At 43.8% G+C, this 16,183-nt stretch overlaps 1 protein-coding gene across 2 annotated transcripts; it reads left to right on the top strand.

Annotated features, from left to right (window-relative positions):
• The first annotated feature begins 5,543 nt into the window (after positions 1 to 5,543).
• Positions 5,544 to 15,262, top strand: arpp21 (cAMP-regulated phosphoprotein, 21). Of its 2 annotated transcripts, XM_082521800.1 has the most exons (21): positions 5,544 to 6,040; positions 8,910 to 8,999; positions 9,541 to 9,703; positions 9,850 to 10,018; positions 10,114 to 10,152; positions 10,265 to 10,330; positions 10,415 to 10,529; positions 10,717 to 10,855; positions 11,055 to 11,192; positions 11,278 to 11,377; positions 11,481 to 11,579; positions 11,670 to 11,707; positions 11,814 to 11,864; positions 12,109 to 12,299; positions 12,773 to 12,904; positions 13,018 to 13,136; positions 13,275 to 13,349; positions 13,430 to 13,591; positions 13,711 to 13,804; positions 14,531 to 14,637; positions 14,772 to 15,262. In XM_082521800.1, the coding sequence occupies exons 4-21, from the start codon at positions 9,857 to 9,859 to the stop codon at positions 14,928 to 14,930; spliced, it is 1,986 nt and encodes a 661-aa protein (XP_082377926.1). In that variant the 5' UTR covers positions 5,544 to 6,040; positions 8,910 to 8,999; positions 9,541 to 9,703; positions 9,850 to 9,856; the 3' UTR covers positions 14,931 to 15,262. The 2 variants fall into 2 exon arrangements, with proteins under 2 accessions (XP_082377926.1, XP_082377925.1); XM_082521799.1 differs by lacking the exon at positions 8,910 to 8,999 and having other exon boundaries at positions 9,541 to 9,675; positions 9,853 to 10,018.
• The last annotated feature ends 921 nt before the right edge of the window (positions 15,263 to 16,183 follow it).

Genomic DNA, 16,183 nt, shown 5'->3' with positions numbered 1-16,183 from the left:
TTTATCCTCCGAGCTACATTTATCACATATCGGACCGAGGGATCTACTTGTGTAATTTTCTCTTTGAATAATGGAGTCTGTGAATGACTTTGAGCTGAAAGAGACTAGAATTAATGGAAAGCGAACGAGCAGACTCAGGACTCCATAATCCCATCTTCGCACGGATCTGTGTTTTCAGTTGATTCTTCCATTTGGTCCTGATTGCTTTTTCAACAGGACCTGTGAGATAAGATGCATAAAAAACAACAACAACAACAAAAAAAACCCCCGAAAGATGAATCTCTTTCTAAAATTAGCTGCATGGATGTGCACATAGATCTGCATCTGCAGGAAGATGAACATGTTATTCCAGTGTGCAGGAAGTCCACATTTCTCTTCCAGCAGGGCAAAGGAGGAAAAAAAGTTCATAAGTGATATCGACCATATGCACCAGTTCAGTTCATATTCACTGCTGGGAGATCATAGAGAAGTGTAGAGCTGTGTATGTTAACACCATTACCACAGAATAATTTCTAATGATGAGGAATGCATCAAGAATCTAGAATGCATCAGCAAGACCACAAGGGTCAAAACATTTATAGTAGCAAGAAGAGGTGGTCAACCACATTATAACAGGGTGTTAGTGCAGATGGTTATCTTATTGAGTCTAGTCCCAAACAAAAAACACATCTACACTCATGTTAAAAGAAAGATTTTGAAGGATTTTTTGCGGTGAGACATTAAATACTTCCGTAAGAAGGCAGGGGAACTATCAGCCAGGTGCTGCTAATTAAATCCACTTGATTAAGTGATCATCAGAGAGTGTGAGCACCTCTATAAAAGCTCATGTTGTGGCAGTTTGCTGGTCTGGAGCATTCAGGTGTGTGTTACCACAATGCCACACTCTTCCCAGGAGTGGGCATCCCCGTAAATTCCCCCAAGCTCAGTCTCAAAAAAGTCCCAAGAGCTACATCTCGTGCTCTACAGGCCTCAGTTAGCATGTTAAATGTTAAAGGTCATGCCAGTACAGTATGGCTTGGAGAGTTGCCAGGAGAAATGATTTTCTCTCTAAAAAGAAAGTAGTAGCACAGCTTAGGTTTGCAAAGTTGCATCTGAAAAAACCGCAAGACCTCTGGAACAATGTCGTTTGAATGGAGAAGATGGAGAAGTGGAGAAGTCTGGCCATAATGGAGAAACACTTCATGTCTAAGGCTAGCACGGTGGTGGAGGGGTGATGGTTTGGGCTTGATTTGCAGCCACTGCACTTGGGCAGCTTGAATCACCATGAACTCTGTATAAAAGTGTTATAGAGTCAAACGTGAGGCCATCTGTTTGACAGCTGACGCTTGACCCCAAGTGAGTAACGCAACAGAACAATGATCTTTGCACACAAGCTGCACGGCTACTCGTCTGCAACAGAATGACAGAAAAAGGTAAGAATCAAGAGGTTGCAGTGGCTCAAATAAAATGATGTGGCGGGATTTTAAGATAGCTGTGGATAAATCAATGCACACAGACCTCAATGAACTGAAGCTACTGATAACATGGGCTTTGATCAGTAGTTGTTTATCAATGGTCATGAGAATTTGCATATTAATGATCAAGGAACTGACTTTATAGCCCATTGTTCATTCAGTGGCGCTAGTTTCAGTCATTGTGCAATGTACTGGTTTAAAGGTTGGGGAAACCTGCAGTCAGCTAAGACTGAAGAAGTGAGTGACTTGGGTGAGTGACGAAACGTGACGAAACGTTTCTCGCACTGAACAGATGAACAGAATCAACCTTTCCTGGATGATTGAGCATGCATCAAGCCATGCAGAAAATGATTACTTCAAGTTGTCGCTGCTAAAGGTGATTAAATATGCTGAATCACGGGGTGTACTGTAGTTATTTTCAACCTTATAAGGTGGGAAAATACCTTTAAGACCAAAACTCCTCAGTCTAATTTGAAGAGCTTTTCATTTCAGTCCTTTGTGAGTTTACAGATTGTAATTTCCTAATGAATTTTCATTCATGAGCTCTACAAATTATCAATCGGTTCACGCAGCACGAAAAATACAGGGTGTTTGACAGGGGAACTCAGGGACTCTTTTTTTGTCCTGGGAAACTAGCAGGCGGGGTCATTCCCCCAGTTCATTATGTTTGCAAAGATGACCTCAGTATCACTAAAACAGACCTGGGCGTGATATAAAGCTAGATGTCATCCACGTAAAAAGATACCTTTTAACTTGCGTATCTTGTGGTGAAACCTTAGAAGGAGATGAGTCAGCCTGAAAGGTCCTCTGTGGTTAGCGCACACTGACATGTTGATAAAGTATACAAGCCTCCTGCAGCTAAGGCCTCTAAGGTCATATCTGCTGTGATGGCCAAACCATTTCATTATAAATACACAAATATAACTAGGGGTTGGTTTTCAGCGGCAGGTTCAGCTCATTTGGACATGTTATATTCATATTTATTGTAATTTGCAGTTGACAAAACAGACATACCTGGGGAAAAGTGCAAAGGTGGTTTTAAAACACTTACACTAAACACAGGTGAACTTTTAAATGCATAAATAATAATGTGAAATGTTTCTTTACTTGTAGTTGCCATAGTTTATCTCATCTACATCATGTTTATTAGGTTTTTCACTCACTTGACATGTCAGGATTGTTATACGTCTAAAAGTGCAACAGTCAGACAAGTTAATGTCATGTGTCTGCAGAATCTCTATTAGATTGAGATCTGGTGACTCTGGAGGCCATTTGAGTACAATGAACTCACTGGTTCAAAAAATCAGTTTGAGATGATCTGAGCTTTGTGACATGGTTTGTTAACCTGCTGCAAGCGGCCAACAGACGACGGGTACACTGCGGTCATAAAGGGATGGACAAAGTCTGCAACAATACTCAGGTAGGCTGTGGCATTTAAATTACACTCAGTTGGCACAAAGGGTCCAGGGTGTGCCAAGAAAATATCCTCCACACAATTGTACCACCGCCAGCAGCTTGAACTATTGATGGAAATGGATGGATCAATGCTTTCATGGTGCTTACTGCCAATTCTGACCCTCCCATCTTAATGTTGCAGATGGATACCTCGGTTGTACCAAGTGGTTACTTGGGTTATTTTGACTTCTTGTTGCCTTCCTATCAGCTTGAAGCAGCTCTGACCTCTGATATCAACAAGGCATGTTCACCCTGAGAACTGGATATTTTCCCTTTTTCAGACCATTGTAGAGATGGTTGTGTGAGAAAATCCCAGTAGATGACCAGTTCGAAACTATGAGTTTCTATGATGTGAGTGGCTGATTAGTTTTTTGTGTTAACAAACAGTCTAACAGGTTTAGCTAATTAAGTGGCTAGTTAGTGTAGCTGTCCTCTGTAAAACTCAAGTAATAACCATTTTTTTAAATACACCATTAGTTTTATGAAATGAAGATTTTGTATGAATGGAAACATATGAATTCATCCAGCTGGCTATCATGTTAAAAGGTTAAAACTATCAATAGTTCATGAATAAACCATTTGAACGAATTCAAACATCTGACTGAATCATCCAAGTACGGACACTCATTTTGATTAAAGTACATGCTCTTGATAATAATTCAAGTATCAGTCTGAATTCACTTTTTTTTCTCGTAACAACCCACTTTTTGACATTTTTACTTGAGTAAATGCCATGAGTAGCACTAATGGTTAGTCCCATGGTTGGGTAAAGGATACTCCAGTCTTCGGCTCCTGAACAGAAAACAAAAAGGAGGCAGCGATTTATTTGCTATTCATCAAGGTAAACTAACCAACGTGTGATATAACAGGCTGTCTAATTATTCTCACACAATAGGCCGTGCACACGCAGCTCTTGTCTCTGTAATTAAATGCTGTTTTGAATGGTCTAACATTGTACCGTGGCAGATTTTTAATTAACTGCACAATTCATAGGCCATATACCGTACGTGTAGAATATTTAAATTGCCCTACATACTGTAAACGCTCGTTATTGCAGGAGCTAAAACATACAGTCTGAATAATATACCACAATTGTTTTAATGCTTGTAATTAATGAAATTATATTTAAATGTAACTGCTAAAAAAAAATCTAAACAGATTGGAAGCTGAAGTGAAAGTGACATTCATACTTTCTTCTTAATAAAGAGCACAAGTAACACAGTTCAAATTTAAAAACAGATCCCCCCCATTCCTCACCTTAACGCCAGTCTCCAAGTGACAGATGAGACGCTACCAGATCTGCTATGCAAATCTGTTCTGTACTCATGCTTGGAGATGTTGGGTCATTTATTAAGAAATCATTTGCCAGTGTGAACTTCCTTTCAGTGCATATCCAGTACGTATTTAGAGTCTGCAGTTAAAATGTTCTCTTAAACTGGACCCATTATGCTCATTTCCAGCCCCACATTTGTATCAGTAGACCCCAGTATGGTAGCTTTGCATTATTCATAGTAGTCCTTATTCATCTTATACTGGGCCTCAGTTAATCCTCTGTATGAACCAAGATGTCTTACCTCTATTTTCTGTTCGCCCAGGCCAACTTTCTTCCAATTGGCTGTCAGTTGCAAACAGAAGGTCTAAATGATCATCTATGAATTTCCTCTTTCTTTAAAAAATACTTTCCCCTACAGATTCAAGAGCAGAAAAAAACTGCCTAAAATTGAGTTTTTAGAGTTGTTGTGTATGTACATAGATGTTTAATACGAGCACCCATAACTGTAACAGCGTGCAGAGTGCAATTGCTTTATTTTAATTACAGCACTGTATGTTCTTTATATTTTGGTTTCAAAAAGCCAGACTTTCTTGTATTTTTTTAAACTGGTCTTGAGAAATAGTTCTGCAGGATTTCTTAAGGTCTCCCAGAGTTTTTCATTGGACATTTGCTGATTTTTTACGCAAACTGAGTCCAGGGCTTCTACCTGACCATTTTCAAACATTTTTTTCCTTGTTTATTAAGCTACCTAATGCTGAACCATGAATCAGAAGCCGTGTTGTGTTTACACATGACAGAAAGCTTAGCAAAGACCAACCTTAAAATCAAATCTTTAGGCACTATGTCACAAATCACAAATCAAATCCAGTGCCTGGACTGGATTGGACTGGACTGTGCCTGCAGTGTGGCATCATCTTGATAGAGAACAGAACAAAAGGCAGCAAACATCCAAAGAAGATCTTTGAATGTCCTTTAAGAAGCCTGGAGAACTATTTCTGATGACTACTTAAAGAAATTACAAGAAAGCTGCTTAAGTGAGTTTAGCGTGTGTTGAAAAGGAAAGATGGTTACACCAAATATTGCATTTCAAGCTTGTTAGAACTATACAAACTCTGTTTGGTTTATATAATGTATTTACATGTATATTTGCATATTTCAGTAAGTTCCTGCACCTGTTTCCAATTTCCCTGGCAAAATAAAAAGAAATGAGGAGTGTCTCAAAAGTTTTGCACAGTAATGGCTATTATTTGGAAATGTACTATTAGCATAATATTATTAAGACTACACGAGCTTTAATGGAAGTAAGTTATCTTAACTATAAATAAATTATATGAAAAGCACAATCTCTTTTTTTCCTTGCTGTGATGGAGCAGCTTGGCCCAAAACGCTGGCTAATACTCAACCAAAGTAGGCTACATGAGGTAACAGGGTACATGAGGCATATTTTTAGCTCCGATAGAAGAGAATTCAAGTGTAGTTAGTGATTATTGCGGTAGTTGTAAAGGAGGCTGAGCCGAGTTGAAAAGAGAAACAGTCGCTCCTGCAGCGAGGGAGACGCAGGGACCGAGATGGAGATGAGTGGGCTGCTGGAGGGCCGGCTCTCGTGCATTCCTTGCGCGTGTGTGTGGGCGCGTGGCTCAGGGTTCAGAGCTGTCGGCCCTCCTCTCTCTCTCTCTCTCTCTCTCTCTCCCTCCCTTCATCCCTCCCTGCTCCTCTGCTCCGACAGAGATAGGCAAAAGGCGGAGGAGGAGCAACGGAGCTCACAATCAGCAGAGGCAGGGTGTACGGCGGACCGTCGGTTTGTAAGCTGCTCCGGCAGAAGCACCGCGGAGGGAGTGAAGACATCAGCCTGCTCACGGTAAGCTAACTGACGCCGTCACCGCGGCAACAATTGTACTTCTCCGCGGTTAGCTCGATTAACGGTCACTCCGCCGGCAGACAGTGACGCTCCCCTCTCTCTTTTGATGCTGTTATGTCACCTCCGTTTCCTCTTTGTATCACTTACTTAAAAAAAAAAAAATCACACCGACTCATCTACTTGGGTTGAACATTGTTTTGTAATTTGGCTCTCCTTTTTGACAGCGGCTAACACCGGTAATCTGACAAGCTAACTGCGCCCCGGGGCGCACCTATCAGCCGCATTTCCCCCTGTAGCGACAGGGGGAAATGTTAGCGACACCGCGGATTGATAACCGCCGATAAAAGCCTCTTATTGTCAACTCAATATGCGTATTATTACTTTAGTAAAGAGGTCCGTTATGCTCTAACAAAGGAATATCCGCCACTTTATTAATATTTCTTATTTCCTCGTGTGTGTTTTTAAGTGTACAAATGTTAGTTTAAGTTGCCCCTCCTCTATAACATCCACATTATTCCTCCTGCTTTACATCCGCCATCCTTCCGATTCACGCTGACAGCACGGTGAAGTCCCGGAGCAGGAGGTCCACTCCCTGCCCCTGGTGTAAAAATAGCCCCGGTGTGTCAGCTTAATGCGACACACGCTCCCACCGGCTTTCTAGCTTCCAGGACCGAGAGAGAGAGAGAGCGAGCCGCAACCCGAAAGTAGACCGCACATGCCCTATCAAACACCGGCCCGTCCCGCTATATGGGCCAACAGGATGCTTCGAAGTTGTGCATGAAGATGCCACCTGTTTCTTGCAGCCTACTTTTTTTTAAATGTGTGTGTGTGTTTGTTTTAACCCTCTATCGCCAGCCCTTTCCTCCCTGATGAGCTGCATGTATGTGTGTTTGTATCTGCATGTATGCACAGTAGGTGTTTTCCTCGCCTTTCCTTCGACTTCAGCTGCAGACCAGTGCAGCTGTCGTACCCGCAAGATACTTAAGTGATAAGACTGCTGTGGCCGCCCAGGTGCTGTAACCTAAATCTCACATGTGTAGCCTAGTTTCCTATGCATCTCTCACTGTCTTAAAGTGGAGGGTGCAGCAGCAAGGAGATGAAGTAAAAACCTGCAAGCAAGCTGGAATGAATATATACTGTATGTCTAAACAAAAAAAAAGAGGCAACTTTATATTATGCAAGAGGGGGAACAAAAACAGCCCAATTAGGAGCTTGTGGGGGCAGAGGCTGTACACATTATGGATGAACAAAGCGGCGAGTTTGCCTCGAAATTTCTCAGTTATTGTTTTAACACCAGAGAGACTTGCTCTCTCATTTTCAGTCTGTCACTGAGCCATTTCCTAATGAGCTCCCGGGCTGAGGGAGAAAACATATGAAATCTTGTTTTAGATTCAGCTGCAGCCTTTAGAGACAAAACACAAGCAGCAGCAGCAGCTCGTGTGGCCAGAGGCAGCGAGGATTTTTATTTTTTATTTTATTTTTTGTAGGTTTTCTTGAGATGGAGAGATGCGAATGAATTCCTCGGAGGTGGTAAAATGTAAAGATAAATGTCTACAAGTGTAAAGAGCACACAAGCAATGATGTGGATCCCTGTGTTAAACGATGCATGGTAATTATAGCCCTGCTATTCAAAGGCAGATTTCTTTTCTCTCTTTCTCTCTTTCTCTTCATTGGCCTTAATTACAAACATGGCTGCGGCAGGCTTGAGGACTTAATATAACCCGCTTTAGCTGACAGTGGCCATCTAAAGTAGTTTCTGGACATTTTCCCCCTGGTCCGCCTGTGTCTCAGTGTGTATAAGCCAGGCAGCTTTTGGCTGGAGAAGAAAGGTGTCCTGGTGAGTAAGTGGCTCCGAGGTTGGAGGCTTCGGGGAGAGCAGCAGATGGATGATGATGTAGCGGGTACTGGCGCTCCCTGCCTCCCGCTGCCATCCGTCACACGCTAATGATCGTGTCACACCTTCTCCCCGGGCGGCCGGCCACTTTCTGCAGTGCTCAGCGCAAAAAACCTGGTAGCTCCACTCAAATCCTCTCTTCACGGCCGTCGGCTGAAAAGCCCGGAGACAGACTGCACGGCGAGCCTCTCCCTCGTTAATTCTTCACTCTTCTCGCTCTCTCTCCATCGCCTCCCGTCACCCCTCTTCACCTTTAAAGTCTCCACAGACTGCTTCCTCATCTCTCTTCATCCCCTGCTTCCCGCACCTTCCATTCGTCTTGTTTTCCTTGTGCATATCCTTCCCCAGTCCCGCTCCGTCTTTCCATTTCTCCTCTCAACGGTTGAGGTATAACGCAGCTCAACAGCAGCTTGCTCCCTCTCATTTAATACTCAGTTTGTCTTTGATTGTATGTCGTTTACTGCTCGCCGCCCCTCCCCTCTCCGAGGTGCAAGGTCAGGGTCGGCCTCAGGCAGCGCTCATGAAACTGGTCTGTTTTGGTTGAAGGACAGTTCAGCAGCAACTGGCCAACATCACGCTGGGGAGTCTCTGAAATGATGTCCGTTTGAGAGTGTGTGTGTGTCTCTGAAGTGCTTCTTCTTTCTTAGGATCACAACGCCAAGACAGAGAAGCGGCTTTTTTCCAGCTTTGTGTTAAGACATCAAAACTAATATCAGCAGATGGTCATATCAGTATGTTTGGAACTATAATCAATACTACACATCAGTACATTATGATTCACCTTCTTTAAGTAGTACGTAAAATGTTAGACCAACACACACGTTTAGTCTCCTGTGTGCCATACTGAGAATAATTCCCTTTCTTTTGCTGTCATGTACAGTGTTTCATTTCACTGGAGCATAAACACCACTTTGGTTGCACATGGACTGACAGATGATTTTTCTCTTCTCTTCTTTTTTTTTTTGAACAAAAAAGGCTGCCATCATCTCCAGTCGGGTGTTAAATAAGCATGCTGTGGGACTCTGCATCCTCTGAGCTCGTTATTCTGTCCCGGGTGTTACAGGAGTAAGTGTCCCCTTGAGCTGTGTCTTACAGCAGAATTCGGCCCTGTTGGGAAATGATGGAGGAATGCCACTGCCTCGTGCCCGTCTGTCTATCTCTTTGGTCTCAGCTATGTTCTCACCACTGGGATCAGAGACTCAGCTTGGTATTCTAGGAATATCAGAGCGGGCCAGATCGGGTGATACTCTCCACAGCTGCTGCTTCTAAGAAAAGCTCGCAGACATGCTCGAACGCAGACACGCGCACACACGTAAATACACACAGCAAATGCAGCATCCGAGCACTGGGCTGCGCCTTACCGTCACCGATACACGAGCGTGTTTACTGTAAAACGCTCGCTGGTGTTAGGCAGTGATTAACTGTGACGCCAGGAGAACATTTTGGAAGCAGAGACACACAAGCTCAGCTACTTGATCGTCTTGATGTCATTTCCAGCAGCTTTATGCTCCGAGTGTGTTCGTCAAATGTGTAGTGCAGTTTCTGCTGTTAAATGACCACTAACAGTTTTTTTCTCCTCCCCTCCTGTGTTATTTGAACTCTTCAGGCTATTTCCCCCTCTCCAGTAAAGTGCCGGCAGAGAGAGAGAAGAACAGTAGAGGAGGCGAGCAGAGGCGGAGACGATAATTGTGTTTCTGGCTGCCCTGTGGGAACATGGGATATATGACCTCATCATTCACCTGTGAGGCTCAACAGTAAACAACTCCACAAGGTAGAAAAAATGTGCCCCCACACACACAGAAACAGAGACTCATGCAAATGCAGGCAAAATATCTTTAAATAGCAGTAAAATATACAAATGCAGACACCCACTTGGTAAACAGGCTCAGAGTGGAAGTTGTTTTTTTTTCTGTTTTAGAAGGATGACTGAAGCAGTTGTAGCAAGTACAGATGTCCTCCTAAAGCCCTCCGTTGTCACGTCATGTGACGTCGTCAGCTGCCCCTCCCCTACGTCATGCTTGCCCCCGTGCAATCAGAAGGAGGGCGTGGAGTGTCAGAGTGACTTTAAGAAGCTCGAGCAGCAGGTAAGCAACACTAAGCGTGGATCCACTGAAAATTATGCGTTCCCTCCACCGATGCCCGTTCACGCTGTTATAATAAATTGTATCCTTACTTGCAGAAACAGTGCAGCCAGGTTCAACCAAAGAAAAAAGTCAAGGTAAGCTAAAATAATTCTGCCTCACATTATTCATTCTTTCTAAAATATTGATTGCATTGGACTCTATGAATTCATAATATTGCTTGTGTGTGTGTGTCTGTGTGTGTTTCAGGCTAGACCAAAGTTAGTGCGTGCTGAAGCTGTCTGTGAGGACTGCCCACCATTTGAAGAAACCGAGGTAACACACGTACACACATAATCATCCACCTTCTCCTCATCACCATCACCACCACACTCAACTTATTCTTTCTTTCTTTTTCAGGCACCTCCAGACGCAAACATCTCATCGAGCTGCCATGACAACAGGAGAACTTCCTGTAAAGAGGAAGAGCAGGAGAAGAGCAGCACAGATCCAAAGAAACCTTCACTGTCCAAAGGTATGTGTGTGTTTTCTGAAATATCTCATAAAAGAAAGAAAAGAAGGAAGCAAATAAAATGTAATAAAATTGGACTCTGTGCCGCTATTTACATGTGGCTCTCCTGGGGTGTTTAATATTGCGGTGTAATTTCGGATTGTGTTTGTTGTCTTATAACACATCCTGCCTGTGCCCGTGTCGCTCTCAGAGTCCAGTGTGGAGTACACCGACTCCACCGGCATAGACCTGCACCAGTTTATCGTCGACACCCTCAACAGCAACCCCAGGGACCGCATGATGCTGCTTAAACTGGAGCAGGACATGATTGACTTCATCACCAGCAATAGGTGTGTGTGTGTCTGTGAAAGGACACCTTCACTGAGCTTTTAAAAAAAACAACTCACGTTTTAAAGATTAGGTGAATATGTTATGATAGCGCTGGAGTGTTAAAGTCTATTCTTTTCTCTTTCACTTTCACCTTCCCACTCGCTTTCCCTCTTCCTCTGTTATTCCCGTATCTCTCCTTTTGTTTTTCCCCTCTCTCAGTCCCTTTAAAAAATTCCCTCACATGTCATCCTACCACCGCATGCTGGTCCATCGGGTGGCGGCCTACTTTGGCATGGAGCACAATGTAGACCAGACAGGCAAATCTGTCATCATCAACCGGACCAGCAGCACACGCATGTAAGCAAGTACAATGTGCATTTCTCCCGTAGTGCGCTACTTTTCAGTGGAAACTTAACAGCAGTCCTAACTTCTTTTGTCAAAGACCCGAGGAGCGTTTTGTGGACAAGGTGCATAAGGACAAGACAGAGGAGATCCAGCAGTGGAAAATAATCCTAAAGAGAGACAACAGCTCAGATGACCAGGTCTGTCTGACCTCCTATATTGCAGCTCATTTGGGAAATTTCCATCCTAAGTGACTTTGATCCCATTGATGATTTCACCTGGCCTCTCTTTGCTTCCTCACAGCAGAGACGTCTCCACCCTTTCCAAGAGAGGCAAAGCAAGTCGGTGGAGGAGAGAGAGGAGGAGTACCAAAGAGCACGGGAGCGCATTTTCAACAAAGAGGTGAGAGAAAGAGAGCAAGGAGGACAAAACCGACACAGCGGCACGGGCACAGAAAGGATTTTCACTAATTTCTCTGCCATACTTTTACAGCCGTTCTGCACCCCAGAGAGCGCCCATGCAGAAACCAGGTAACCTTGCCTGCAGTGCAATTTTTCCATTTCAGCCTTTCAGCTTTTATATTTAGATGAGAACATTTATATATGTCTGTGTGTATGTGTGTGTGTGTGTGTGCAGGCATGTGGACGAGTACTATCCAGATGCTGAGGCCCGGAGGAAACTCTTCAGGTAGAGCTTCGTCGGCACAGATGCACAGTCATTTATCATCTTAATTTGGTCAGCCTGGCTGGCACACAGCTTTTCAGCAGAAACAGGAATAAGACCCAGATTTTATTTTCATGAGTTTGTGGGAATCAGGGTTTAGGAATCTTGGCACAAACGAAAGGTTTTAGAGATCATTTCAGTGGCTTTTTAATGGTGCACCTCTCATGGGGTAATAAGACGGTAGGATAATTCTGGATGTGCCTCACAGGGGGAGCCGTGACAGCTCAGGCTCCAGCTGGACAGGCAGCAGCAGGCAGAGCAGCACAGAGACTGACTGTCGCTATAGCAACGACCCCCGACCTTGGAGCAGCACAGAGTCAGATTCCTCCTACCAATGGACAAGTGCCGCCCAGAAGACCCGCCAACCTGCTAACAACGTCTGGGACGCACGAGGTGCAGGTGCGTCTTTTTTTTTTTTTTTTTTTGTACTTCGTCTCAGCGTAACATTTAATGACTTTGTGACACTTCCTGTGTCACACGTTCAAGGTGTAAATTCACTCATCAAAGGGTGAGACGTGTCGGTTCATCCGCACCTGAGCGCTCGCGTTTTCATGCGCAGACATCGGCGCCATTGCCGCACTTGGGAAAAATCACTGTTTATAAATTAGTGGTTGCATCTAATTAGCGAAAAGCGGTGGAAGTTGTGGTGTGAACATTTTTAACTCCATGAGCGCTCGCACACCATAGCTGTAAATTTTCACACAACACCTCCAGCCTTCTTCACATCTTCAGGAAGAACAAAACGTCACTGAGACTGCGCCGAGGGGCCGCGCGCTATGTCTGTAGCACAGACAGGTGGGGTGTGGAAATGTGGTATCTGTTAAGTGGTGTTATAATAAAACTCCCTCCTCTCTTCTTTCGAACGCTCCCAGGCTCCATCTCTCTGTACAGACTGCCATCCACTTGTCCTCACTCGTCTCCTCCCATCATAGAGGAGCAGGCACCCAGCTACATTATTGAGAATGGGATCCCGCCGGGAAGCATTTTAGTGAACCCACATACTGGTAATTGACACGAACGGAGGCTCACACACACACACGCGCACACACACACACACACACAGATATTATTTTAAAGAAGACAAGCACATTTTCATACCCAACCTTTGACCTCTCAGGGCAGCCTTTCCTCAACCCTGATGGAACCCCGGTTGTGTACAACCCTCCAGAGAATCAACAGCCAATCAGGAGCCAAACTCAGCTGCAGGGCTCCCCCCCTCAGCAGCCGCAGCAGCAGGTATCACACATACACACACAAACATGCACACACGCACAGCAAGATGTGCTTTACATGCAAGATACGGTCTAGCTGACACTCAAGCACATGCCACTGTTTGTGCCTTTATCTCTGTCTCCATATGTGTGTCTCTCTCAGGTGCTTCAGTACTCGTCTGTCTCTTACACAGCTCCGCAGATGTTACCTGTCACCCCCCCACAGCCATACTCTACAGTATGTATCGCAGCGCGGCACCTCCACTGCTGTGCGTTTGAAGTATTGTGCGCATTGACCTCCTTTCTTTTGACCTACAGATTGAAGAGCTCTCCTCACAGTTTGCTCATGTGAGCTGTCAGTCAGTGGGTGAAGCCCCACCCCTCTACCCTTCCAGTCAGGGTTACATCTATGCAGCACCTCCCCTTCATCCTCCTCCCCCTCCTCCCAACCCTGCCAACTACTGCCAGCCCTCACCTCAGGTAAGGATACACCAGCGCTTTATATCTCAGGTCTCTTCTTAGTTAAATACGGACATTTTAAAGGAATAATTGCAGACAATCATACACTGAATAAAGCTACTCTTATAAATGTCCTATAGGTGCCTGTGTATTATTACCCTACCTCAGCTCAGCATGGATGCAGGCCTGCCTCACCCACTCAGCAAGTCCACAGCCAAGCTGTTCAGCCAACAGGTACATTCTTCCTGTGTGCGTGTGAGTGAGAGAGAGAGAGAAAACAAGCTGTGGCAGTAGAGGAGGGGGCCGTTACACTGTCAGAGATGTAGTCTGAGGGTCTCACAGTGAACCGGTCTCTTTTCCTGCTGCTTCTATTCATCACAGTGACAAAGAGCGAGAAGACACAATTCAGTCCCGTCATCTGCGGCAATTTACGAAATAAATTATTGTATAAAGTTGGCAGGAAATTTAAATGACTCCATCAGCCAGACTGAGTGAAGGATGGAGAACATGCAAGTGTAATTTCCCAAGCAGCACCAAGTGAAATAACCTGCATCCCACCAAATTTACCACAGATAAAACTGAGGAACAAATTATATATTATTTTTAATTTGCTCTTCTCAAAAAGAGAAAACAAAATAATGAATGAGTGTCAAATAGAGGATATAGCTCCACTCACTATAATAAAACTCTTGTTTTCCATGAAAGTCATATTCAATCAGCTTAATTTCTTTATAATGACCACATTCTGAGAACCACTGATCTACACATTCAAGACTAATTATGTTCTATGTGTATTTTTATGGTTTCTTAAAGCAGTATTGAAGCCTCAAACCAGATCTTGCATCTCCTCTGATGTGTTCTTAAATATTTATAATGGTCTTATATGGTTAATTTCTTTCATTAATCCCAGTATCATATAATTAATAATGTTCTTTTTTATATATGTGTGTGTGTCTCTAGGAGGTTATGCCCCTGCTGTGAGGGTGCAGCAGTCTTCCCACACCCAGCCCCAGGCTGTTCTGGGCGCCTACTCACCGGTTGCCTCCCATCAGTGTAGCATGGTTCAGGTAAACACCAGAAAGGTCTCATTGGGCATCAGTCTGAAGCTGCTTGAGCCCAGAGAAGAAACCCTCTCACTAAATGCTTCTTGTAGCTGTTCCCAGCACCAACTTTGCTTCTTTCTCTCCCTGTCTCTCTGCAGGGAGGCGTTCCGGTGTCGTTTCCCCAAAGTAAAGCTGTGACCGGGGTAGGTGGGGAGACTGGTTACTGCTGCGTGGTGCCCCAGCCCTCCCACCTCAGCGGCTGCCAACCTTCTACCTGCGCTAACCTCAGCACGCCTGCCTGGAGTGCACAGTACTGATCGAGCACTGATACATTAGTCAATGCGTGAACTCGCTCGCACGCACACATGGTTAACACATAAACATCTTTTTTCACACAACCTCGTGCCCCCCTTTCCTGCTAATGCCCCCTGGATATGCTGTATGCACACATGCACTCACAGAGATAAATATTCCACTGTACCAAAGCTTAAAAGTATATATAAGAGCTGCTGTATTGAATGCATAATTTATATACACAAATGGAGTTTTATATTGATATTAAATTATATATATTGTGTTTTAAGCAAATGCACTGTGTGAAGAGAATAAAGTGCTGTGGCTGGACTGATGAGGTCACATTTCTATATCATCCTGACTCTGTTTCCTCTGAACTCGATGATGATGATGATGATGGTCATGATGATGATCATGCTAATGGCATTAGATGGAGCTGAGATGAGACAAGACACCAGGAAATAAAGCTCAGCGTAGGAGGACAGCCAAACGTACCACACACCCAGACATAAACAGTCTTGATCAGTGCGCTGTGGAAAAGTCCAGAGTTTAGAAATAAGAGACTGATGGCAAGCAAGTAAAGGATTTACATAAAGCATATTGATTGGTATGATCAATCAGGATATTGGCTTTTAGATCAAAAGGGCATTGGTGTTACTAGGAGACTAAAATGATCATGCAGTAAAAGAAGAGCAGCTTACAATGCACAAATTATACCATTTTTCACACTATTAAGCAAATGAAGGATCCCCAATGTAAGACTTAGGCGCCCCCTCCTGTTTAAATACCCTCATTACACATCTTCAACAGTAAATTCTGTCTATTCAGGCCTTACAACAGCTGACTTACTCTTAGAAACCTGTGCAATAAAAAAAAGAGAATAGTGTTCATTTTTACCTTAATCACAGAAGACAAATGTTATCATTTCAGAATGTGGGAAAACAGCAAAATTATTAAAAACAAATACAGATTGTTAATTAAGTAATAAAACGGACAACTACTTATTTCAGCTTTGTAAATAATCGCAGCAAGAGCCCCTCCACTCTATTCAAGTGTCCCAGTAAATCAGTGGCACAGCAGCAGTGCCCTGAATGTGAAGCAGCTAAATGGGATTCAGCTGTCGTTTATTATTTTTACACCCGTGCTTTTCCTGCAGCATCAAGTCAAATAAACAAATCAGAACCCAACTAATTACAGCCCAGAAATCAAACTAGTTTTCACAGACACACAGCACTCCTCTCTTTTTAAGTCTTCAGACAGCTAACATCTCGCTGTG

Source organism: Aulonocara stuartgranti (genome assembly GCF_965226115.1).
Source record: "Aulonocara stuartgranti genome assembly, chromosome: 22".
Taxonomy (NCBI): domain Eukaryota; kingdom Metazoa; phylum Chordata; class Actinopteri; order Cichliformes; family Cichlidae; genus Aulonocara; species Aulonocara stuartgranti.
The sequence above is the reverse complement of the archived record's forward strand: the minus strand, read 5'-3'. Positions and strand labels throughout refer to the sequence as shown.